Source organism: Pteropus vampyrus, unplaced genomic scaffold (assembly GCF_000151845.1).
Source record: "Pteropus vampyrus isolate Shadow unplaced genomic scaffold, Pvam_2.0 Scaffold36, whole genome shotgun sequence".
Taxonomy (NCBI): domain Eukaryota; kingdom Metazoa; phylum Chordata; class Mammalia; order Chiroptera; family Pteropodidae; genus Pteropus; species Pteropus vampyrus.
The window spans coordinates 5,235,143-5,262,252 of record NW_011888817.1 but is presented as its reverse complement, the minus strand read 5'-3'; the positions used below and the strand labels follow the sequence as shown (position 1 = coordinate 5,262,252).

General features: G+C 48.4%; 1 protein-coding gene across 1 annotated transcript in view; it reads right to left on the bottom strand.

Moving 5' to 3' along the window:
• The window catches only part of RPS6KA1 (ribosomal protein S6 kinase A1), a 36,476-nt gene extending 25,993 nt beyond the window's left edge, over positions 1-10,483 (bottom strand). The window contains exons 1-2 of the mRNA XM_011357670.2: positions 10,258-10,483; positions 4,172-4,216 (exon numbers count right to left, since the gene is read on the bottom strand). Of these exons, the coding sequence (XP_011355972.1) occupies positions 4,172-4,216; positions 10,258-10,320 (108 nt within the window). The 5' untranslated portion in view covers positions 10,321-10,483. The remainder of the gene's footprint in view (positions 1-4,171; positions 4,217-10,257) is intronic.
• Positions 10,484-27,110: the final 16,627 nt, after the last annotated feature.

Here is a 27,110-nt window from a genome sequence, read left to right as displayed (position 1 = left end):
GCCTCCCAGGCACTGTCCCCTCTGGTGAGACATATGTTCCCAGACATGTCTCCCAGCACCCCTCTGGGCAGGTAAGGATGGGTCCAACAGGCATCCCTGATGGGAGAGCTCTCGGGCACTGGCCTCGGGCACTAGGTAGGATTGGCATGGAGCGACAATGAGAATTGTGCCTCCTATAAATTGAGCATTTATTACATGAGGACATTCCTTCCTTCAACCTTTGCTGATGTGGATTCTGCCAGGCCCTGTGTCTAAGGGAGGTACTGTCACCCCATTTCAGGATGTGGAAACTAGACTCAGAGTCATGTGACTTGCCCAAGGCCACATGGCTAGAAAGGAGGAGAGCTAAGAGCAAAATCAAAGTCTGTTTGCTCCCAAAGCCTACACTCCTAAGCATTTCATTACTGCCCTCCCTGCAAAGACGGCCAGCCAGCCTCCCCTTTGGATATCACTCACAGCTACTGTTCCCCTGCTTTGTCCCCATGCCAGGAGCCACACACTAAGAGTCATACATGGCAAGGCAGACTCAGGCCTTGACCTCAGGTATAGATTCAGGCCTTGACCTCAGGTATAGATTCGGAAAATAAATACATGATAACAAAACACAACTGTTCAGGGACAGAGCTGCAGTCAGTTGTGGTAACCATCTGCCTGGAGTGAGGTCCCGGAACCTTCCAGAGAGGGGGCAGTTCAAATGGACCCTAAGAAGGAACAGGAATTGGCCAAGTAGAAAGGAGAAAAAAGACGCTTCATGTACAGAGACCAGTATGAATGAGAGGCTTGAGGCCAGGGGTGCTGAAAAGTGGGAAGCTGAGCTGTCCACTCACTAGCTGAGTGCTCCCAGGCAAACTCTCTCCTTGTCTGAGTCTCAGCTTCCTCTTCTGTAAAACAGAGGTTAAAATGACATGTTCCACTCTCAAAAGGTTGCTTCTAGAAGCAAAATGGGCCACAGCAGCATAGGGACATTGTACACAGAATTTCTCCCTGTATTAGATGAGCAGACTTATTGCTGTCTTCTCTGGGCAGGCAGAAGGGACAGAGCCCACCCACAGGGTCCCAGGTACTGGGAGGGTGGGCTAGTCTGCCCTGGCCAGTCCAAGGGACGTTTCCCCCAACACCTGAGGCTCTCAAGGCTCCCTGAAGTCCACAGTCACATCCTGCCTGTGCTCCAGCCAGAGGAGCAAGAGGGATCCGGGAGGGATCAGGGTTTCATAAACAGGAAGAGAGGAGGGGAGGGGGGAGATGCTCAGCTCTCAAAATAGACCTGCAGGCGTTTCAAAGGGGTCCAGCTCCGGAGATCGCAGGGGGAGGGGCCCTGGGGTGCCCAGTCCACCCCTAGGAAAGGAGGGAGGGTAAATAGAACCCCAGTGTGCCTGAGGACACTAGGTGCGCCTGGGGTGCTGAAAAGACTCAGGGAGCTCTCACCATAGACTGCTGTCCACAGGATGGCTGCTAAGCCCCAAATCCCCCTTCCTGCTGGAAACGAATAAAATAAACAAGCATCGAACACCAACACTATGCCTCACACTTTGTTAGATTCTTTCATTTATATGCATCCCATGCCCTCCTCCAGGTGCCCCTGAGGGATGGACTTTATTCTCCTTCTACAAGAAAAGCATCTGAGCCTCAGAGTCAAACCACTTGTCCAAGGTTATAAGGCAAACAGAAAAGAGAGGCAAGATTCTGAACTCAGAATGCCTGACTCTCAAGCCCCCTTCCGCCGCCTCTTCTCCAGCTGGAAGGCCCCACTTCTCTCTCCAACTGCCCAAATCCTGCTTTCAAGGCCCAACCAAACGCCAGCTGTGTAGGGAAGGTGGCCTGGTGCCCCACAGCCCACTCCAATTCTTCCTCCTCCACACAGCAGTGACCATCCGTCTGGTCCGCACTCAGCCCTGGGCTCAGATGCCACTGGCTGGGTTCCTCAGGACATGCTCATCTCATCATGCCACAGAGAGAAATGTGGGCACCTGGAAGGTGGTATAGTACTCTGCCCAATATGGGGCCTGGCACAGAATGAAGGTTCTATGTGTCCACAGCCATGTTCTTCCCCATCATAGCGCCTACCACATAGCCTTCCTGTCTCCTCCCACTCCCTAAGTCCGGGAGCTTCCTGAGGTTGGGGGTATTGATTTCATCTTGGGGTCCCCCAGTGCCACAGCAGGGTACACCAAAAGTCTGATGAAACAAAAGATAAACAGGCCAGCTCATTCCACTGTACAAAGTGATGAGGTCCTGACCATGGGCTGAGCGCCCCCTGGTGTGCTGAGCCCAGAAGTGGGCTCTGGGGATACTGTGAGGTTCTGGGGCAACAGAGTGGATGAGCAGGTGCCTAGGAATGATGGAACTTAGAGTCACAGGGACCCAATGTTCCTCCTCTTCAGCACTGTTTCCAGGGCTGGGAGGAGTGTGGACTCTGTGGTCAGCTATGTGCTCACTAGCTATGTGACCTGGGCCTCAATGTTCTGATCTGTAAAATGGGGATAGCAATAATTTCTACCTCCAGGGGTGTTGTGAGAACTAAACAGGAAGCTCCTGGTATGGTGCCAGGTGTTGGTTAAGCTCTTTCTCTTCCTTATTGTGACATCTGAGGCTCTCCCTACCCTAACTATCCCCAGCCTGACATCCCTCACCCCAGGATCTTCTGCTCTAGAGCAGGACTCATAGGCTGGGGATCAAATGTAAGTTACCTGACTGGGTAGGCGCCTGAGTTCTCCCAACCAGCCCCTCTATCTCTTAAGTTGAGAAGGTGCACTCACCACCAGCTCCTCCAAAGCTGCAAAGTCCTCTGAGACCCCCAGAACCTCGGCTGCAAGATGCGTACATCCTGTCCTTTACTGGGGACCTACAGCCCCTTCATTTTGTTACTAGGCAATTAGGGGCAGCTACTTGATGAAAAGAGAGTCTCCAGACATGAGGCCAAGACAAACCAAGAGACCCTGTCCACACCAACTGCCTGGCTTCTGGTGGCCCAAGACTGACATAATAACTAACAGAAGAGAGGGTAGGAACCTTCTTCTCTCACCCAGCCCTACCAGAGGCAGTTCAGCAACCTTATCTTAGGAGGCTGAGTCAAGGCAAACACTGGGGACCAGCCCTGGGTCCATCTCAAAGGTCAAGGTTATGGTAGGTCTAGGGCCCAGGCAGACCCAGGCCTGGGGGGTGTGACCACTAGTAGGGAGTGGAGCTGAGCAAGACACGGAGGTATTCGTGCTGCTGGTGCGGAAGTCGCTTCATGCCAGGCGGTTACTATCTCGTTCATCCTTCACATCACTTCTGTGAGGTAGGTGCTATTATCCCCAATTTATAGATGAGGAAATAGAGACTCAGAAGGGAAAAGAGCTTCTGGTCAAATGGTGAGAGTGGGGCCAGGACTTGAACCCAGGTCTGTTTTACCACCAGAACCCACGTTCTGTTCTGCCTAGGCATCTTCCAAAGCCCCTCCATACGCAGCAGTTCTGTGACCTCACAGAATTGGATGTGGTCTTTCCCAAGGCAGAGATGAGAAAGTATAGGCCCAGAGGGGACAAAGAACCCACCAAAGGTCACACAACTGTCACCCAGCCCCAGGCAGTTTTATCAACACACGAACTCAGCAACAGGAGACAGGAGCTAAAGGGAGGAGTCCATGGGAAGCAGAGATGGCAGGGGTGAGGGAATCAGCCTTTCACTAGGAGGTGGGAGCCCTGAGAAATGGCCTGTGTGCCACATGCCAGGCACTGGGCCCTGGTCAGACTTGACAGGCCACCAAGTTCCCTATGACACCACATGCCCAGATGATTCCAGGCCTTCATCAGGCCCAGCTGACCTGAGCCTTTCCCATTACCTCTTCAGCCCACTGCTTGCAGCTGGCCTAGCCACCACAAGTAAATAAACCGAGGAAGCATCCCAGCCTAGCTGATAGGTAACCAGAGTTCTAGCCTGGATTCTGCTCCTGACCCAGTCTGAGACACAGTCCCCTCACCTAAGAAATAGGAAGGATAGAGCAAGTAATCTCTATGTACGAGGTTGCCTCAAAGATTAGGTGAGACCAGAAAAGGAAGACTGAGCTGGGAAAGGAATGAGAGGCCAGGGTCCTCACACCCCTGTAGGACAAGGCTGTCCTCCTCCTGCATGGTCAAGCAAAGAGTGCATCCCCAGCTCCACCAGCCCAAGTGCTAGCCCGGGTCCTCACCTTGCACGGCTGAAGTCCAGCTTCTTCCCCTGAGGCCTGTCCATTCTGGAAAAGAGAAGAGAACATTGCCTGAATTTACCAGTGTGAGACAGGGCAAAAATAGACCCCATGAGGCATCCCCATCCTCGGCTTCTCCCAATAGCTAGGGAGGCTACAGAGGCAGAGGCAGGAGTTCTGGGTGGGTCTCCCCCTCCACTTGCATGGTGAGGGCATAGGTATCAAGCCCTCCTGCAACAGCCCCTCACAACCCAGGCAGAGCATTTCCTGATGCTCCCTCCCTCAGCTCCCTGCCTGGCAAACATTTCATCTCTGAAGACTCAGCTCAAATGTGACCTCCTCCCAGTAAGAAGGAAAGGGCACGTGTGGCTCCTAGCTCTGCCAGAGACAAACTGTATGACTTTGTGCCGACTAATCAATTACAAGCAGCCTCAGTTTCCTGATCTGTAACACGGAAGTTGTTACAGCCACCTCTCAGAGGTGCTACAGGGTGGAAGGAGACAAAGTCTAGGAAAGAATCTAGCCCAGAGACAGTGGCGGCCCTGGCCTTACCCTATCCCCTCTAGGACCCCTGCCCTGTCCTTGCCAGGCAGAACCGCTGCTGGCCCACTAGCCCCTGCATCATTCTCTGTACCGTTTGTCACATTGCAGGGATTATTTACACACAAGCCTGCCCTTCCTAATAAACAGGAGTCCTGGGAGGGCAGAGATTAGGGCTCCATGCTAACAGCTGCTCTCTTCCGAGTCTCTGCCACATGCCAGTCACTGGGCTGTGTCTCACACCTGTGATACCATTAAATCCCCATGACCTGGAAGGTAGGCCTTGGCCCCATTTGGTAGAGGAAAAAACTGAGGCTGAGAGGCCCAGTGATGACACCTAAGGTCACAAAACTGGTAAGTAGAAATTCAAATTCTGATCTCTGGCACCCAGGAGGAGCTCATTAAAGGTCTGAAGAGAGCATACGACCCTGGCAGGGGAACCACCTGCAGAAGAGTGGGAACTGGAACCCATCTCTGGGCAGTCCTGCTTCTTCCAGCCCCCAGACTTTGTCCTTAGATAGGCATTATTCACCTGGGTTATACCAAACTCAGCTTATCCTTTTCCTATGTAATATAAAGTGACTAACCTTATCTTATCTCTTATCTGGGCCTCGGGAAGTTGAAAGGAGCTGTCCCCACCCCTCCTGGCACAGTAAGAGTGTGGCGAGACAGATGAGAGGCTCCTACCAGCTAGGAAGACCCAGCTTAGGGCAGGTCAGGACTTTGGAGCCAGAGGCTGGGTCCACAGGGCAGCTGTGGCTTTGCTTGGCAGCAGCAGGCACAGCTGTGCTTTGCCCATTACATAATCTCCCTGCTCCTGGAGCAGCTTCCCTCTACCGCTCCCAGGACATCCTGCCCCCTGAGCCCCTTTAATGCCCTTAATCCTCCCCAGGGCCAGTATTCTGAAGGCCCCTCCATGCACACTTACATATATATGGTCATCTCCCAGCAGCCTGGGTAGTAGAACAGCCAGGTTGATAAGGGCGGGTGTGGTGGGGTGGGGCATGATGCATTTGGAGACTGAGCTCTACTTCACCAGCATTGTAGACACTTGACATAAGATGGTCTCAACAACCTATACACCAGTCCCCCATCCCAGCCTTCCTCCATTCCAAACCCTCATCCTTCCTAAAACTTAACTATGATAATTGTACTTGAGCCATCGACTCCCTCAATCACCCACTCGCTACTTACTGAGAACCTGCTTTGTATCAGGCCCCAAACCCTTCCGTGGCTTCCCACTGCCTGCAGAATACAGTTTCAGCTCCCTGGCACGGCATTCAAAGCCACCATCTCCAACTGCCCAATGCAAGTGATTAAGAACCTGGATTCTGGAACCTGACCATGTGGGCTCAAACTCTGGCTTCTACCACTTGCATGACCCTGAGGTTACTTCATTTCTCAGGGGTTCAGTTTCCTTATCTGTAAAATAGGGATAAAAGTAATGTACCTCATCAGGTGGCTGCAAGAAGCAAACAAAATAGTCTATAAACATATACACCTGGCACATATTTGGTCCACAAACAACAGCCATTATTATTGGGCCCTATTCTTGAGCTAAACTGAACGATCTGAGGCCCTGAACAGACCAGCTCATTTCATAGCCCCAAGCATTTGCATGGTGGCTCTTTCTACCAAGAAAACCCTTCCTGCCTTGTCACTTGGGCAAACTCCTGGTCTTCTTCCAAGACTCACTTCAAATGTCATCTCCTCTGTCAACACAGCCTCAAGCCCTTTTCTCCCTCCTCTGGGTCCCACAGCACTGAACAAGCCACAGGTTAATTCAGAAAGAAGCCCTGGCTTGTCCATCATCATCTCCCTGGCGCCCAGCTCAGGGTCCAGCATGTAGTGTGTCAAATGAGAGTGCAACCCACTGAAGAGAGCAGGGATGCCAGAGCTAGCTCTATTACTCCCATTTTCAGACAAAGCTCAGTGAAGAGGCTTACCTGAGGTCCCTCAGCTAGCAGGTGACAGACATGGGGCCGTAGCCTAAAGTCACAGCTACAAGCCTAAATTCCCAATGAGGGAGGAGAGGAGGCAGTGGGTAGACCCAGAGGTGTGGGCTTACTGAGCTGACTCAGGGGACCTCACAGGCCCTGTTCGGCTGCCTCCAGTCCCAGGGTCTCTGGCCCGGGTGCCATCCTTACAGAACCCCATGCTTGTAAGAGCTACTGCATAAAGTCTCTAGAGGGGAATGGGTAGCTCTGGAGAAAAGACCGGGAATGCAAAAAGGACTACAGGTGAGCTTCCCCTCTCAGAGCCAGGGTCCTGGGAAGACAGAGTTCATTTGTCCCTCCGACTGCTTCACAGATGGTGGAAAGAACACAGCTCTGCAGCCACAAAGACAAAGCCACTAATCCTGGCTTTGCCAGCCACTCACTCTGACCTTCGGTCCATCACATCACTTCTCTAAGCCTCGGTTTCCTCATCTGTACCATGAAGGCAGGTCTGTCTTGTTCTCAGCTGCACCCTATTGCTTGGAATAGTACTTGTCACATGATAAGCGCTCAATAAATATTTGCTGAATAAATGAACGAATGAATGAGTGAAAGGGGACAATGATGCTGACCTTGCACAATACTGAATGAAGGACCTTGTCTAAAAAGCCTGGTACACGAAGGGCCCTTCAGCCTCTTAGAGGATGGAAACCCATGCTCTTCCCTCTTTCTCAGAGAGCACTCCTCATGGGAACAGCTGTCCAGGGCCCCCAGACCACTGTGCCCCCTCACCAGAGGTCAGAGATGGGTTCCAACAGGCGTCCTTCCTTCCTTTCCACCCAAGCAGCTATGTGTTGGGAGGAGGGGCCCAGGGCGACGTGTGGAGAAGCCAGGCAGCAGATGGACAAAGACAGCACGTGCCCCGTAGACAGGAAACAGCCCTAGGAGCTGGGTTCAGAGCCCAGCACTGGCAGCCCTGTACCCTGCTGGAGGCAGGGGGGGCCAGGTGCCAGGGCTGGCTGCCACCAACTGCCCTCGGCAAAGGCTGGACAGGGGCCCTGCGGGATGAGGAGAGTCTGCCAACATCCGGAGCCTCTCTTGGAGTACCTTCCACCTGGGCCAGTTTGATCCCAGCCCGTGCCCATCCTTGAGCCTCCCCCAACTTGGTAGAAGACAGCGAGAGACCTGGGTTCCAATCCTGACTAACATTAATTCATAAGCCAGTTCTCTCTGAGTTTAGTTGTCCCATATGAAAATGGGGTATGTAATAATCCCTACCTTGAGAAGTTATTATGAAAATTATTTTATTTAAATCAGGTGACACAGATGAAGCAGCCTGGGTGTCACATAGCAAAAAGCTCTCTACATGGGCAAGGCTGGGCCTGGGGACAAGGTTACCGCTTTCAGCAAGGCCAGGAAGGCCCAGGCAGAATCCTCACCCACACTTCCAACGGGTTTGTTCCACCTGGGCCACACCCTGGGCCTGGCCCTGCCTCCCAGCAGCCCGTTTTCAGCAGCGTCATGGAGAGGGCAGGGCAGTCCAGATCCCAGGCCTCTCCCAAAAGCCCCCACCAGCCCCTTGCCTGTCTCCTTCCCAGCCAGAGGCCAGCGGCAGCACCTACACCTTCAGGTCAGGCTGCTGTATCGCTTACATGTCACCTGGGCTAAGAACAGCGAGGCCCTGTTCTCTAGTGAGAACAGCCCAACCCGTGCCGTGGCTGCCCCATGGCTCCTGTTACCCAAACAATAACACCCAGTCGCCTGGCACCTCCATGGAGTGGGGGAGGGGGAAATGGATAGCAGTACCCAGGGCTCTGTACCCTTTCAGGCCCAGGAAGCAGAGGCTAGACCCAGCCTTGGCCACTGGAGAAACAGGCCCAGAGAGGCTAAGGACTGAATGAAGGTCACACAGCACTTCCAAGGTGAAGCTCCTAAAGAAATCGTTGCCTTCCCTAATCCTAGGAAATAAGCCGGCCTTCTCTTACAGAGTTCAAATGTAGCAGTACTCAAAACTGAGTTGAGTTTCCTGTTTAAACCTGACCCCTTCCCCAGGATTCCCTAAAGGGAAGCAGGAAGTAGTGCCCTGGGCTGGGAATCAAGCTCCTGGGTGTCTGCCCTTCCCATCGCCAAGGTAAGTCCTTGGGTTAAGTGCCTCCCCGGCCTCTCCCAGTCCTCTTTCCTCTAGGGAGACCTAGGTTTCAGGGGCATGCCAGGGCAAAGGAATCCACCTCAGAGTGCCCCCCGCCGGAGGCCTTAGTGCCCCTGTCCTAGGGGTGGGGGGAAGGGAAAGGGGTATAGGGGCTGCAGAGGGCAGTGTTCCTCACCTCGAGGGTGAGTCAGCTAGAGAACCTCCAAGAGCGTGCAGGGCCTGTAAAAAGGGCCTGTAAAAACCCCATGGCAGGGATCCCAGAACAATTTACTCCAAATTGCGCCTTCAGGTTGGTTACCTAATGCTGCCTCGCCCACCCTCCAATAACCAGTGTCGGCATGACCATTCCTTTAAAGAGGCAGCACATCCTGGATGCTGGGGACCCGGGGTCCTCACTCTGATCTCAATCTGTCACCCTGAGAGGCAGGGCCCTTGGTAGTTGCCCCAGGTAAGACAGAGCAGAGAAGACCTAGGCTGAGGCTAGGGGTCCAAGCCAGGGGAAAATCACCTTGGTTCTCAGGCTCACTGAGGTCTCCACACCCTCCCTGCATACCCCCCACATCCCCTTTGGAAAGGGAATATCACCTGCCTCCTTCCCAGTATGTAGCTGAGGGGAAAGTTTTCCAACCTGCTGGTTCAGGGGCTTGACCTTGACCCTGGGGTTCAAAGGGCACAGGAAGAAGTAGCCGCCTGCATACTTAGGGCCTGGCACCACAGAATCCTAGGAAAAGGGCAGGAGCTGCTTCTCAGAGAGGCTAGGCTGGTAGAGGCCAAACTACCCAGGGCCCAGCCCTTCGTATGGGAGGTGGGGAAAGAATGGAGCAGGCACCAATGTCCTCCTCCTCTTCAGAAATAATGTTCACAAGGTCGAAGGGCTTTCCCCACTCTCTTCTCCAGTCTGGGGCAGGGGATATAGGTGTCCTCTGACCCTAGCCTCGGGGCAAAGAAAATCAAGAGTTTCAGCCCCAGCCCAGAGGTGTGTCACCCCACATTCCACAACTGCCAAGGGTCAAGATGGGCAATCCTTCTAGGGCCAGCAGCGGATTAGCGGGGAGCTCTTGAGGTACGGCACTGGGAGACTTCAAGGAGAAGTGGGGGTCCCATGACCCTTGCCTCTTGTAGAATCCCAGACATCAGGCACCCCGGTCCTGCCCGTCTGCACAAATGGAGGAAGCTCCGACAGCTCCCGGGACGGGTTCTAGGTGTGTGAGGTGACGGGGGGCCAGAGCGCAGCGCTCCACGGGATCCCTTCTCCGTACTAAAGGGGTTCTCGGCGCTTGGCGGAACTGTCCCTCGCTTTCACATACTCAGGGCAGAAGGGGGTGGAGCCGGATAGGGAGCAAGAGATCGGAGGGCACTCGATCCCTCACGGGCGCCCTCCAGACTGAAGCGGCGCCTCGAGCCGCCCCGCCCCGGTGGGGACCCGGGCTCGCCGGCGCTGGTCCCCCGCCCCGCACACTCACCTCCGGGTCCAGCGGCACCAGCTCCATGAGCGGCCAGGGCTCCTTGAGCTGAGCGAGCGGCATCGCGCCGCTGCCGGGCCGCCCGCGCTCCTCCGGCGACCCGGGCCGCGACGCCTCCCGGGTCCGGCGTCCCTGGCTCTGAGCCCCCGCGCCCACCCCCCTCCCCCCGAGACCCTCCTGCTCCGGCTGGGCCGTCCGCCGCCGCTGCAGCAGCCGCGGCACTCGCACTTCGACTCTCTCCGTCACCCGGCGCCGCCGCACCCATTGGCTACCTGCGTGAGGGGCGGGGCCGCCGAAGCCCCGCCCCAGCCCCCGCGGCGCGGCATTCCCGGCGCGGACCCCCGCCCCCGCAGCGCGGGGAGCGCTGGCCCCGCCTCCACCTCGAGCCCCTGGCCCGCGCTCCGCTCCGCCCAGAAGTCCTCCTGACTCCTCCCTCCCAAAGCTTGTCCCCCTCCCCACGCCGCCCAAGCCGGGCCCGCGGACCTCTTCCCACTCAGCTCGTTTAAAATCGGTCTCTAGATATTCTTTCTCCCTACAGCGGCAGGGAATCCCCCCTCCCCTCCCCTCCCACACACGTACCGAAAGTCCGGCGCCTGACCCAGGCAGAGGCTGGAAAGGAGGCTGGGCCCAGACTCCCCTGAAGCCCCCTCTCTACGAGGCCCTAGGGATCTCGCCTTACGGAAGCCAACACTGAGATCCCCTGGGGATCTCAGCGACTCGGCCTCAGGTAGGTTCTAACACTGTCACCACCATCAGGGCCCACAGCACTCCCACAATGATTTCTTAATACGCATTTTTTGCAATCTGTGCTTGAAGGGTCTCCTTTTAAGCCAAGCCTCCCCAGATTCTCTCCAGTTTCAGGGCCAGATCTGGGCTGATTTGGACTCCCCCTTCTCTGAGGAGGGCAGGGACCAGGTTCCCGGGATGGACCCGACGCTTGGGCTGCACTTAGAGTAAAAGGGCAAGGAGAGTCTCCCTGGAGAGCATCAACCTCCACCTAAATAGGTGTTCAGGGTCCATATGTGGTGAGATTTATTCACATGTGGGAGAATGGAGAGATGAACTTGCAGATTCATCTGTGCAGAAGAATGGCCAGTTATTTGCAAAGCTGTTCTAAGGCAGGGGGGGTGGAAAGGATTGTTTAGCAAAAGCCTTCTGTGAACCAGACTCCACCAACATGTGATTGCCTTGAATCCTCACCACCACCTATTTGACATATCATGAAACAGCCTCAGAAAGATGAGGTGACTTACCCAAGGTCACACAGCAAATCAAGAACAGATTAGGACTTTTAAAAAATCAAAGTGGATGAGGATGTCTCCTAAATTCAGAGGCTCCCCTTATTCCATGATGTTGCTAGGTAGTCACCTCAGCTGTTGAGGTGAATTTTCAGTGGAAAGCCTTTGGAACTCAACAAATCTGGATTTGAAGCCCAACTCTGCCACCTCCTTAACATTGGGAAACTCATTTTATGTTTCTAAACTTCAGTTTCCTTATCTATAAAAGGGGAATTATAATCCCAATCTTTCAGGTCCATGCTGAGGACTAAATTCATTTTATTCAATAAGTATTTATGGCTATATATTACATGCCAAGCCCTCTTCCTTAGCATGTATTATAAACCAGACCTGCTTCTAGTATTTGCATATAACTTACATTCTTTGGTATACTTTAAATCATTTCTAGATTACTTCTAACACTTAATACAATGTAAATAGTTATTATACTGTATTGTTTAGGGAATAATGACAAGAATAAAAAGTCTGTACATATTCAGTACATACACAACCATCAGTAGGCCTAACTACATAGTACGTCAGCAATGTTAACATTTTTTTCCCAAATATTTTCCATCCACAGTTAGTTGAATCCACTGATACAGAACCATGGATACAGAGGACTGACTGCATTGAGAACGTGCAATAAAATACCTATGCAATGCCTGGCATATGATACATGCTCAGTAGAAATGGTAGGTTAACAATCATAGACTCTCCCTTTCTGCCAAATTCTTCCCCCTGCAAAGGACAGGGAGGGCAGAAGACCGGGGCTTAGGGATTGCACTGTGTGGGTTCTCCATTGGCATGAGATGAAGATGTGAGAAGAGGCTTCAGCTTGAAGGAACTAACCGTAACTGTGGTCATGGGGCTGGTAAAGCATGAGGCCAAAGATAGAGTAGTGAGGAGGAACACAGCGTGCAGATGGGACAGTCCCAGGGATGCCGGAGAACTGGCCAGTGGGCTCCTCCACTGACCTCGAGACTAGGGGTGAAGCAGAAGCTTGTTACTACTAGTTAAAGCGGATGGGAGGTGGCCATAGAGGTGGATACAGTAGCAGCAAGACAAGGGAATGGAATTGCAGGTAGAGGAACAGAAGAGAAAGTAGTTGGTCATCAACAGACACTTACTGGGCATGGACTATGTGCCAGGTACTGTCCTGGGCCCTGGGGATACAGCAGAGGAGTAGACGGAGAGGTTTCCTGTCCTGGAGGTGGGCAAACTATGAGCCAAATCTGGCCGGCTACTTTCATATGCCTGCGAGCCAAGAATGGATTTTACATCTTTAAATGTTGAAAAATATCAAAAGAATATTTCATGATGTGAAAATTATATGAAATTCAAATTTCAGTATCCATAAATAAAGTTTTATTGGAACACAGCCACGCTACGTTTACGTATGGTCTAGGGCTGCTTTCACACTGCGACAGCAGAGCTGAGTAGTTGCAACAGAGACCATATGGCTTGGAAAGCCTAAGATGTTTACTAGCTAGCTCTTTAGAAAAAAGTTTGTCAACCCCTGCTCTAGGAACTTACATTCTCTTTTGAGAGACAGTTAAACAAGCAGATCAGTGAGTTAGGGTGCTTCTGAGGACAAAAGCCAGCTGGCATCTGCATTTCCTCACACCCTACTTCTACCTCAGCCACCTTCCCCTGGAAGGGAAATGCTCCATTCAGCTGGGCTACAATACAGCAGCTGAGGAGCTGCAGTTGTTGGGATCAGCCCCCTGCCTCTGGATCAAGAGGATCTAGACTTTTCCTGGAAGGAAAAAGTCACACTCAGTAATCTGCAAAGTCCAGCACCCCATTGGATTCCCCTTCCCCTCTCTGATCCTCAATCCAGGAACAGCTTAGAAGCATCATCACCTTTGTCATGAGGCCTGCTACCTGTTTAGCTGCCAACTGTGTGGCTCCCTCTTTATAAAAGGTCTTATACACTACCTCCAGGAGCCTTTAAGGGGGTAGGGCATGGGTTGGGTTTATTATTCCCATTTCACAGATGAAGAAACTGAGATTTATAGAAATGACCTGATTTACCCAGAGTCATACAGCTTGAAATAGCTTTCAGAGCCAGAATTAGAAAAGAGTGGAATGTCAGCTTTGGAAGGGCCTTTGAGACTGTCTTAGTTAGACATGGGAGAAAACTGGTAGCCTGAGGCAGAAGTGAATCAGATAAGGGTGGTGGCGAACCCTCTATGTGCAAGAAATAAGGAGTGCATTGTCTGAAGAGAATTTAAAAACCTTAATGAAACTGGGTAGGTCTGCTTTTTTATTATCACCATGCCTTGGCAATTTTAAAGAATGTCGGTGATAAAATCCTCCTCGTGAAGAGATCTTTCTGTTGGTCTAAGTTCTAAATAATTGCTGTGATTATTGTGTTTTAAGAATATATGTAAGCTTCAAATTAGGATATTTTTATCACCTTTAATAAATAATCTAAGTGGAAGCTAATTTGGAGAACTCCCAGGTACATAGTTGGACCTCAGTATATCTGCCTTGAGTCAGAGTTCGCAGCAGGAGCTCACTTCCAGGGTGTTCATGTCCCCAAATCCCTGCATTTACACTGCAGATTTGAGATCAACAACGATAGTACGGTGATTGTAAAAATGAAGGAACAAAACTTGAGTTACCACAAATCTGTCATTTTCTGTGCAAATCATTCTCTGAACTCTGTCAAGTTGCTTCTTTTGGAGATGTTTCTCTGTGTGTGTGTTCCTTTTTGTAAAAAAAAAAAACAGTAATGTAATCAAAACTATTCTTTATTTTTTTCCCTTTTCTACTATAATTTTTTACTTTAAAAAAATTTTATTAGTCTGAATATATATGCGAAGAAATATATATGAAATTCAATAAAAGAAAAAATTATTATTTCTTTTTTGGCAATTATTTTTATTTTGTCTTATTTCATGATTATTATTGAAGATAATTCTGTCATGTTGAGGTTAAAAAAATGATCCATTCTGGGTGTCAGATATACTAAATTCACCACTGGCCTGAAGACAGAATAGGACACCATGGTGACATCTTCTCAATCATAATCATTTATGAAATTATTTTATTGAGTACCTACTTGGTGCCAGGCACTGTTCTAAGGTTTGACAAGTATCATCTCTCTTTTTTTTTTCCCATTCAACAAATATTTATTAACATCCCATGTGTGAGGCACCATTGTAGGTGCTGGGGATATGGCAGTGAAGTAAGTCAAATGCTTTCTCTCTCTTACTCTTGAACCACTGGGCCTGGAGGTGGGATGGGGTTCTCCTTGTGTATCATCTCATTTTAAAAACAGAGACAGAATCCCACAGTGCTGGCTGGGATTAGGGTAAGGTTAGTGAGACCAAGTCATGCAAATGCAAGGTCAGATCCTGTCTTTATTTAAAACGTTGATATTTTGTTCATCGTGGGGGTTTTTTGCATTACTTTTGACTTTTAAAAAAAATTACATTAAAATGTTAATTACCTTGATTGTTGAGGGGTGGGTTTTTTTTGGTGCCCTCTTAAATTTTGCACCCAAGATGCACCTCATTAACCTCACTCTGTTAACCTCACCTTTCTTTGCTCAGGTAACCCTCACAACTCACAACATTCTCATGAAATACGTGCAATAATTACCCCACTTTGCAGGTAAGAAAAGTGAGACTAAATGATTTGTTCAAGGACACACAGTTATTAAGTGGTAGAGCTGGTACATGAACCTCTCTTAACCCTACTTTGCATTTATTTTGTTTGGTTCTTACAGGTCCCTAACTAAATTGCTTGCCGTCGCTTTATTTTAAAACAAAAAATGCAGCTTTCCAGCTCGTTTAAAGTCTTGCCACCTGGGCTCACATTCCTGTTTTGTAACCAGGAACAGGATGGAGTGGCAGCCTCTCTTAGATAAGGCAGGCTCATCAGATTGCTCCAGCCCCCATCACACCCTACTATCTCAACTCCTCACTCATTTCACTCACTTGTTACCTCCGGCTCCTGGGCGCATTTGGATGTGGACCCCTCATCTGGCCATTTCACAAACGGAGGAGTCCAAGTCCCAGAGAGGAAGAGGCTTACTCAATTCGCACAGCACTAACAAAGCTGGGCTACAAGCCAGGCCTCACACAGCCCCACAGTGACAAGAGACAATTGTGAGTGACTTTATATCTGATAGAATTTTAGAAAGGGAGTTCCCAGACTCAGATCAAACTAACTCCCAACGGCTGGCAGAGGTGGGCATTTCCACATCCATATCTCATGTGGTCCTCTCAACAATTCTGGCAGGTTGGCCTGACACCCTCCATCTTACAGGTGAGAAACTGTGGCTCAGGAGGTTAAGTGACCTTCCCAGGATCTCACTGCAAGTTTTTGACAGGCTCTAACTTCACTAACTCTTGACAAAAGACCACAGGAATCCGCCTTCCGCTTCCTCCCTTTAACTCTCTCACTCTTGCTAGAATTTTCTTGGGCTGAGGCTGGAGTCACCCCTGGCTCAATCTGCTTTCTTCCAGGAAGATACTGACATAAGGCAGCCAGAGAACCAAGCCGGAGTTGTCAAAAACACCTACTATATGCCAGGCTTATAGTCTCTCCTTTGTGTTTATTTGCATCCTCTAAATTTCCCACAATTAATACATTTTACTTTCTCTGCAAGGAGTTATTTGATTCTCACCTGGAAATTATTCTACTGAAGGTTTGGGAAAGTTGGGAATCAGTTTCTCCAATTTTCAATTAAGGAAACTGAAGCTCGGAAGGATTGCCCAAGGTCGCACAGGCAACAGGTGATGAAGTCAGGATTCTGTTTTAGTCCAAGACCTGTGTGTGCTCTTTCCATTCCACTGCTCTGCCTGCCTTTTTTTTTTAACTCCTTCACAAAGGAGTTCAAGTTATAAAAATACTAAGAGGGATTGAGTATTTATTCTTTCTTTCTTGTGTAAATTGTGTTTTAGAAAACTAATGAATGAGGAAAAGTTCTTTTTTATAGAATCCAACTAATGAACACAAAAAGAATGACAGAATTAGAAAATTACTACTTTGTAACATCTAATGAAATAATAGATCATTAACGAGTGCTAAAAACCAATGATGGGGAATTTTATAATGAACAGAGTGGGCCAAGAACCCTGAACCCATGCATGAATCAGTAAAAACGTTTCAACTAAATATTATGTGCCTCCAGATATAACATAATATTAAGTACATAGCACTATTTCCAATAAAGTATACTTGCCAAAAACATTAAGCCTGAATCTAATCGAGCCTCCAGATCTAACTTTCGATTTACTGGAAATACAAGGGACAGAAGAACAAGTTAAACTACACTGTCAGGAAGCAACTAGTCAAATCTTCCGGGATGTGAGAACCTTTACAGGACAAATGCTCTGGTTTCTCTTACAAATAGATAGCATGAAAAAGAAAAGTGGAACTGTTAGATTAAAAGTTACTTGAGACATATCAACCAAATGAAATGAACCTTATTGAATTCTGACTGGAACAAACCAATTACTAAAGAAATCTGAACATGAACTAGGTGTTAAATGGTAGTTTTATCTGAAAAAGCTCTGTTAAAGATAAATGCTGAAATAATTTGCGTGAAATGATATGAAGTCTGGGATTACTTTTATGATACTTCACAGGGAGGAAAAAGTGGGAGAGGTAGATGAAACAAGATTGGCAAAATGTTGATAATTATTGAAGAAGGGTGATAGGTAATGTCAATGTATTACATTCTTTCTACTTTTATGTACGTTTAAAATTTTCCATAAGAAGTGTTTTAAGGCTAAAAGTAAATGAGAAAATTGGGACAAAGAGAAAATACAGATCAAGAAATAGAGAAGTTCCAAGCTTCTTAGTAGCCAAAGCAAAGAGGGAAACAAGAGTTACGCTAGCCAAGTGTTGAGAAGGGCAGCCTGTAGTCTTTTGACCCTCACACAGCCACATATGAATGGGCCCTGGGTCTGGAACACTTCCTAACCAATAGACAAAGAGCGCACATAGTCTGTGCTAGGTTTATCACCATGTGTGGGAATATCTTTCCTGGTTTCAGATGCAATGAGTATTCCTCTTGTCTCTGTTTAAGCATGTGCATCAGTCATATGGCATCTAGCCAATTCCATCTGTTCGCTGGGAGGGGACAAGGTCCTTCCACTGCGGCAGAAGGGTGTGCAAAGGTGAATTGCGCCCTGTGTCGGCCACTGAGAGAGATCTGCTGGCCATGAGGGACCAATGCCCAAGACTGAAACCGATCTTGCTCTGTCTCTTCTCTATATATAAAGCATTATTCCGTCCAGTGCTTTGACTGTGTTTTCCCTGGTAATGCAGACACCGAGATGCAATGGGTTAGAAGGGTTTAGAGACCTCTCCTGGGATTGGTAACTGGTGCACAGTACTCTGCTTGACACTAAGAGACTTAGAAAACCAACAAACCAGCATAGTTTCTTGCAATCAAAGAGATTTCATTGATAACAAAATTCCCACTTAATACTGCCTACCAGGTTTACCAGCAGGGGGGTCAGTCACCTGTCCTGATTTGGGCTATAATGAGGAACTTGCAAAGAGCTGGAGCCAACAGAAGGAGAGGAAATAGGTAGAGAGAGGTGGAGCTTAGAGGATGGGGAAAATAAAGGGAAAGGCAGGGCATTTTAGGTGGAGGATTCTGAGTGAGCAAGGGCAGAAGCTATTTCATTTTCATAAAAGAAACAACATATAAAATGTATGTGAACCCAAATAAAGCTGGTCTTTTTTGCTCCCTCCTTGCCCAAAAGAAATCGATCTAACTCCAAAAAGTACTGACAGGAAACAAAAGTCTTTACCAACGTACTCTGGAGGACACTGCGAAGGGATCACAAAGCACACCTCAGAGCAAGATGTCCTATCGAAATCCTCCTAAATCTCTCTTCCCCAAAGCTCCACGCTACCAGAGTAGCCTCCCAAAACTCTCCTTTCTTTCCCCTTTTTTCCCCCCGAATTCCTAACAACCCAAACTTTGCCGGCTCACTCCCCTCTGTTCTCTCAGTAGCAGCTTTTCCTGAGTGGGACTGAGAGAAAATTCCTCCAGGTCACATCACTTTTTTGCTTAAGTCTATTCCTCTCCCTCTGCCCTCCTTACAAAGAGTCCTTAGAACTAAGTGTGGGAAGGAGGAAAAGCTATGAATATTTACATGCAAATATTTTTGTCCTGTTGCATAGCTAAAAAGATTGTAAGGAAATACGCCCTGTTATCAGTAAAAGGCCAGCAGAGCGTTCAAATCAGGTAAAGTCGGGCCAGGTCCTGGCTCTGCCACTTTCTAGTTGTGTGACCTTAGCCGAGTCTTGTAGATATTTCTCCAAACCTCAGATTGTTGTTATGCAAATTACTTAGCATAGTTTTTGGCATCTAGTAAGTGTTGCCTAAACTGTAGCTTACAAAATAGTTATCTCTAGCTGGTAGGAATATGGTGAATTTTATTTTTTCCTTATCAATATTTTTGCCTTTATCAATATTTTATTAACAAATATTTACGGTAAGCACATTTGTAATTAAAGTAAAACACCATAAAGATTATTATAAACATGGTCATAAACTAAATGTTTATCAGTAGACGACTAAATGAATTATGGGGTATCCATATTCTGGATTAAGAATGTTAAAAATGGGGTATTTCTCTAAGTAATGTCCACAGTAGAGCAAGTTGCAAAACGAAATGGTGTGACCTCTCTCTATAAATATTTTATATTTATTTATATCTTTATGTATATTTATTTGTTAAACATGTAAACAAACAGACGTAATGGAAGGATATTCAACACCACAGATGAAGGTTTTTCATTTTTTAAATCCATATTTTTGTAAGGTTTAATTTTTTAAATACGACACATGAATTACTTTTACATAAGAGAAGAAATTTTAAGGGGGAAAACAGGTAGGTAGGGTTCCCGGTGTGTTTCCGGGCCCGACAGCAGAACAGAGCATGGCAGAAAGCGAAAGACTTCGACTGTCCTCACATCAGTCCTATCGCGGTGCAGTTTGAGTTCCAGCCAGCTACTCGCTTGGGAGGGGTTAGCTGCTCTCCGTCTTCAGCCGTCAAAAGACACCCCCCACCCCGCACATGTCCTCTTTTGCAAAGACGGCAACAAAAGGGAGCTAGTTGAGGTTGCTCCCTGCTTCCTTCCTGTGGGAACCTCTCTAATACCTCCGCTAAGGAGAGTAAGGTTTGCTGGAGCCACGAAGAGAGCAGGGGAAAGAGAAAGTCCTGGAACCTGGAGATTTTTCTCGATGTGGCTTGTGGCCCCGGAGACTTCCCTTCCCCCCAATCTTGAAACTGAAGAGGGAGGGCTCTGGAAGGACAACAGGGCCTTGCAGTGTTCTCAGGGTGGAGCCCGCCCTGCAGCATGGGGAGGGAGGGAGTCGTTGAGTTCCCCAACACTTGGGGGACAAGCCTGAGCAGTTCCTGGAATGTGGGGAAAATGAGCGCAAAGACACACTGGGGGCCCTTATCAGCGTCTCTATAAAAACCATTGCCTCCAGATCTAGCCCTTAGATTAAGTCCCAGGATTTCCTGGCTGGTTCCAAGAACCCTGCCCGGAAAGTGGGCGGGGTTCCTGCCACCGCCTCCTACCCTCTCCAGCCCTTTTCACTTTTGGGTCCCGAATGCCAGCCTAACCCCACGGCCAGCCGGATCGGCTCCAGGGTCTCTCTCTGAAAACAACCCCCCGGGTGCCTACCGCGCCTCCGGCAGACCCCCGCCCCGCCCCCCAGGCCTGCACCTCCCCCCTACCCATTTCCGCACAGTTCCTGCTCCCAGCACCCCGCGCGCGCCTCGCGTACCTCCTCGGCCCGCGGGAACCCAAACCCGTCACCCCGCCCCGCGAGGCCCCGCCTCTGAGGCCCCGCCCCGGCACGTGCTTGCGCTTGCTCCGTCCGACTCTGTGGCCTGCAAGGCCACCTCCAGCGGGTCAATCACTGTACCTATTCAGGTCCGGGGACATATATTCGGAGGGTTGGGGAGGTGGGTGGCGGCGCTGAGAGAAGCTTGAAGGCGATGCAGGCCCGGGCGGAAGCATAGGATGGAGAGGATCCGAGGTCAGGGCAGTAAGGGCCGCAGAACCCACGTCCACCTCCTTACCTCCGGGCCAGTGTATTTTGGAGTGAGAAGTGACGCTCGGTCTTGGCGCAGCGGGCTCGGAGGCCGAGTCTGAGCAGGATCTGGCCGGGTGCCCGCCAGGTGCGCTGCGCGGGGCTGCCAGCGAGGCGGGGCTGCCCCAAGAGCGTTTTCGGGGTGGAGGGCGTCATGTGAGCTGGGAACGTCCGACCTAGAATTGGGATTTCAAGGCCCAGTGGGAGGTATTGCGGTGAACTCAGGTCCAGCAGCTTTCTCCGCCTGTAAGTCGGTGACTTGTCCTATCACTGGTGGAGAGTAGGGCCCTGGAGGACTAACGGGCGGGGCGCTGCCTCCCCAGCACTGCCCAGGTAGGGTGCAGAACTTGGCTCAACGTCGCCACCGTGTGGCCGGAGGGAGCAGTGCCTGTCTGATATCCGGAGCTTCTCAGGGCTCATGGGGACCCGGCCCTTGCGACCACGCGACTAGCCGCCCTCGGGAAGACCAGGCTTTTGAGACCCCCGCCCCTTCCTAACTGGAGTCCAGGACTGGGATTGAGGTTTCCGTAGCGACGACAGAGCGTTCGCTGTGCCTTCCCCTGGCCGCTGTGAATCCTTTTTAGGACCGCGTGGAACTCGGGTGCGAACACCCAGCATCCGCTCTCATCCGGCTCACAGAGTAACGTTATGGACGAGAATGATCCCTCCGAAAGGCAGCAAAGCCTCCAACAATCAACCAGCTTTAAGTGCCTACTATGTGAAAGCCATACAAAAATGAATAATTAAAGGAAAACCCTCTCATGTTTGTGGTTCCCCATTTGAAAATAACAAGTAACATTTAAGGAGGGCTTACTGTATGCTAGGCACTTACTGAGTACTTTTAAATTCTCACCACAGTCCTCTAAGGGTAGGCGCTATTATTCCTAACAGATGGGGAAATCGAGGTTCAAAGAGGTTAAGTAACTTGTGCAAGGTCATACATCTAAGGATTAAATTTCTAAGCCTTGGCTTTTTTAAATAGACTATTTCAGCCTTCCCCGCTATCAACCTCCCACACCAGAGTGGTGTATTTATTACAGTTAATGAACCTAAACCTATATTGACAAATCATTATCATCCAAAGTCCAAACTTTACATCTGATAAGCCTTGGCTTTTAACCACTAAATCAAAGCCCACTTTCTTGAGAATTCAACTGGGACTTTGGAGGATGCATAGAATTTCCAAGGTGGGTGGGAAGGGCAGGAGAGATATATACATACAAAGGCATGGAAGGATTTTTCAGAGTACTTGGTGAGTATGGCTTGAGCAGGAGGCCCCAAATTTTAGTCAATAAATTGAGTTATCAACCTCACGAAATTTGTTCTAAATCATAATAGCCATGAAATAATCATGGGTTTAACGTGTAAGTTTTAGTTTTTGAATACCAACTAAAATAAATATGTAACTTTAAAAAATATTTGGACATATACCAGAATCATCCCCAGAGCCCCCAGTCATGTCCCATTCTGGAGATCACTACCATAGGGAATTGCTGGAGGTGCCCTGGGGAGGCAGGATCACCACTTTTGAGGAAGGGTCATCGATGTGCCAAGTAAGGGTCTTACTGCTTTACCTAATTCTGACCCCGGACCTACCACCATATTTAATTTTACCTTTCCTGGTTGGTGACACTTTGGTGGCTCTCTATTCTCTTCTGGATAAAGAGTAAATGCATTAATATGGCCTACAAAGTCCTTTGGGATCCTGGAATAGGCCCACCATAGCCTTCTCTTCTGGCTGGTGGAGTGAAGAAGAAGGGAAGACAGGATCTCCTGGAGGAAGTAATATTTGAGCTGAAATCTAACCAATTTATGGATGAGAACTAGGTGATGGTGAAGAGCTTTTTAAAATTTTTTTCAATTACAGTTGGCAAAAAACATTATATTTCAGGTGTACAACATGGTGATTAAACATTTATGTATCTTCCAAAGTGATCACTCCAATAAATCTAGTACCCATCTGACATCATACATAGTTACTGTAATATTATTGACTATATGCCTTATGCTATACTTTACATCCCCATGACTAGTTTGTAACTACCAATTTGTACTTCTTAATCCCTTCCCTTTTTTGCCCATCCCCCAAACCGTCCTCCCATCTGGCAACCATTAAAGTGTTCTCTCTGTCTATGAGTTTGTTGGTGAAGAGCTCTTTAGGTAAAGGAACAGTATGTGCAAAGTTTCTGAGGCAGGAAGGAACAATGTGCCTGTGAGCACCTGGAAGATATGAGGAAGGGTCAGCGAGAGGAGTTTGCAGAGGCCAGATCCTACTTGTAGCCCCTCAATGCCTCACAAGCACTGTGATTTGAATGCAGTGCCCTATGGGGAGCCGTTCAGAGTTTCAAGTAGGGAGATGACTGCTAGTCAATTACTGGAATAGCATACTTTTTGAGCACCTACACCATGTAGAGCACTGGGAATTTTATAACAAGACTCATGTTCCCTGCCATCAGGAAGCTTATCGTTTTCTTTTTCAAACAAAAGTTATACATACACAGGGTTTAAGGAAATAACAAGTATTGTAAGGTTTTCCTATGTAAACGGAAGGCAGTCCACCACTGTCTTCCCCCATTTCCACTTTCCCAGAGACACCTGTTTTCAACTCTTTTAGCTGATTATATTTTATATTTATCTCCATTATCTCTTAACTAACCTGCTTATTTTGCCACTTCTTGATGTTTCAGTTTTAAGCACTACCTCTTGCCCCATCACCTGCACCATCGTATACATAATCCCCAAACTGCCAACATAATTTTGGTTTGTTCAGTAGTTATTGTTTATATTACTCTATATAAACTATGGTTACTTTTCATTTCCTGTACTTTTTCTTTTCCCAGGATTCATAATTGTCCTGTTTTGTTACTTGCTTAGTTTTTATATATTCTACCTTCCACCAGTTATCTAAATATCAAGGTGTTAATGTAAATCAGGTGCCTCAGATTGGTGTCTCCAGAAACAGATGTAGTGATAGAGATGTTTATTAGGAATCAAGACCTGTGGAAGGAAGTGGGTGGAAGCCGGACTGGGCAGAGGGAGAAGTCCAACTGCAGCGAGGCCAAGCAAAGCCTCTGCCACCTTGGCAGGAAGCTCTGGAGCAAATATTGCCTGTCAGAGTGTCCTGAGCCAGGCTGACATGGCTAGGCTTTTATACCCTGCCTGGCTCAGTCACCTGGTATGGGATGCTGCCCCAGGCGAGGATGTGATCTTGGGTGACACAGCTCTGCATCTGAGGCCAACCCTGAAGCAGCTGACAGCTGAAGGGGGTCTGCTGTTCAAACTTCACAGCTGGGCAGCAAGCCCTTCCTTAAAGGGGGCTCAGGGAAGTGTGTCTCCATGACTACTGCATCATGTATTCTGTCAGTCAGTTTCATCTTCTTGAAAAAATATTTTCTTGGAATCTTTCTTCCACTCCAGGCTGGAGTGTTTCTTCTTTATACCTGGTGAACAGTTATTCTGGGCAGGGAAAGATTCGGATTTTGTAGGGTTTAAAGTTCGTACAATTTGAGGGCACTTTAAAAACATACAAAAATTCGATTGATAAAAGAAATATAAGTTCCTGGAGCTTCAGATCCTTTGGAGACTCAGGACCTTTTCTTCAAAGATCTCATTAGGCTGTCTAGCAGAAATGCTTTCTGATTGGCTTCTCGTGCCCACCCCCGGCACTCCCAGGGGCCGTGAAAGTGCAGGAATCTGAAGCCCAGGCTTTAGGAGCTTCTCCATAAGCCCACCTAGCATCCTGGGGTCTTCACAATCATCCTAGGGATTCCCCTCACCTCGCTCCTGTGTTGGACTTCCCTGGAATTGCTTCTTTCTTGATTTACTCCATCTTTTTGGTGGAAGACCTACACCAGTAGTTTCTTGGAAAAGGGAGTGTGGGAAATGACACTTTGGAGACCTTGCGTGCCTGCAAATATCTTCATTCTGCCTCCGTCCTTACTCATTTGGCTGGGTACAGAATATATGAAAAACCCTTAGAACAGTGCCTGGCATGTAGTAAGTGCAATAAGAGTTTCACTATCGCTATAAAAAATTGTAGTTGAAAATTATTTTCTTTTAGAGTTGTTCTTGAGAAGTCCAAAGGCATCCTGATTTCTGGTGCTTTGTACACAATCTCGGTTCCGCTTTGGAAGCGGTAGGGTCTCTTTGTCCCCAGAGGCCTGATGTTTCACAGTGGTGTCCTGGATACAGGTCCATTTTCATTCATGGCACTGAGCACTTGGAGACACCTCTCCATATGGAAACACATGTCCTTCAATTCTGGGAACTTTCTTCAATTTTTAATTGATAACTTCATATTGTTTTTAATGCTTTCTCTTTCTGTAATTTTCTGTTATTCAGATACTGAGTGACCTGGACCAGCCCCCCAATTTTCTTTTTAAAAATTTTCTCTGCAAATAAATAAATAAATAAATAAATAAATAAATAAATAAAAATAATAAAGATGTTCCTCTTCTCTTTTCCATATCTTTTTGTTTTACTTTTTGGAAGATTTCCTCAAATTTATCTTCCAACCCTTCCATTGAATTTTTAATTTGCAAGGGCTTTTTGTTGGTGGTGGTGTTCGTTTCTTTTCAAAATAACATCCTGTTCTTGCAGAGTGGATGCAATATGTTCTCTCGTCGCTCTAAAGATATTAACAGTAGGTCCTTCCTCTTGGCCTGGTCAGGTTACCTTTGAGAAAACTTTTTCTGATCCCTTTCCTAGAGAGCAAAGCCATGGCTGCCAGCTTTCTGGGAGGCAAGCTGGGAAAGGGGGTTTGGGAAGACAGGTCACCATCACAGTATAGACGGTCACTTCATTGCCTGATTTGGGGAGGGTGCCCCTGTCCTCCACTCACCTGCCGTTTGCCATTCCAGTGACCTTGTTTTACCCTCTCTAGAGAATAAGCCTCAGTCTTCTGCTGGGATTGGGGAAGGGACCCAGGGCCCTAACATTTCTGATCTTGAAACAGCTTCCAACCTTGTTTCGTTCCCTCCTCCTCCCTGGGCCTTTTGGGGAGTCTGTGATCTAAGCTGGGTTGCTGCTTCTCCTTCCCCACATCCAGCTTAAGCTATGGTTTTCTTTGGTTTGCTGTGCAGTTACCACCCAACCATCTGTTTTCCAGCTTCCAAATGCCATGTTCTTGTCCCCACTCTCATTCTCCTCATCTTGGTGGGTTTGTGCCTTAAACAAAATCTCTTTACTGTAGTTTCAGTAGGGTTTGGGGAGGGAGCGAAATTAAATGTGTATGTTCAATCTGTCATAATTTTCAGAGCTTCCATTTTTACTAAAGCAGTAAACAGATTAATAATTGCATACTGTGAGAGCTACAGAAGAAACAAGCATGGGGCCAAGACAATAACAAGGCAGGAAGACTCAGATTTAGGAAACACAGATGTGTCTTTAAAATATGCACTTTGCTCCTGTGTAGAGAAGGACCGTACAGGAACATGCATAGAGCCAAAGATGGTGAGGAAGCCACTGTGGAGAACGGGTGAGCGGGGGAGTGGATTGGAAAGTGATGGCTGTAGAGCTGGAAGGACGGAGACAGGCTGTAACCTCTAAGAAGACAGACAACATGTCTGTTTTATTCCCAGAGCTTAACACTGTCCCTGGCCACCAGAGGAACTTTATAAAATGTTTGTAAATGGACATGGCAGAGGAGGAGGGGAGGAGAAGAGGATGACCTGTAGGTTTCTCCCTCTAGTGTAGATCTCGGAGGTCAACTAAGGGCTGTGGCCTGTGCAGCCAAAGGGAGCCACAGAAGGTCTGGGAGCACCGGCGACCAGGTGAGAGCAGGTCTTTACCTGCACACGGAGCCTGTATCACCATGCCCCTCCGCCTTCCAGCCTGTCCCACCACACTCTTTCCACTCCGGCCATAATGGCACATCCCTCTGCCTGACACGTCCTCTCCCCGGCCTCACCCCTTCACCTGACCACCCACACTCCCGTCTGGTCTCTGGAGGCCACGGTTTGATTCTTACACCGTATTTTTTCTGCAGATCTCTTACCTCGGTTTGCAGTTGTGTGGCCATTGATGGGATTCTGTGTTTAACGTCAGAGATCCCCATGGAGTGTGAGCTTCACGAGTGAGGGCCTCTGCCTATTTTGCTTGCTTTTGTATCCCTAAGAGATAGGACTGGCCCTGCGTACACAAGGAGGCTCAATTAATTTAAATAATTTTTAATGTGGCATAATTGACATATAGCATTGAGTTGCTTTTAAGTGTATAACATGATTAGATATTTGTACATATTGTGAATGTTTACCACAATAAGTTTAGTTAAAATCCATCACTACACAGTTATTTTTTTTCTTGTGATAAGAACTTTTACCATCTACTCTCGAAGCGATTTTCAAATATACGACACAGTATTGTTAACTATAGTCACTTGCTAGCCTAGTGATTGTTGAAGGAAACAAATGAAAGTGGATGTCATCTTGCAGAGATGGTGGGATGGAGATATTGAAGGGGAGGCCACAGAGGGGCATGGCAGCAACCTGGGA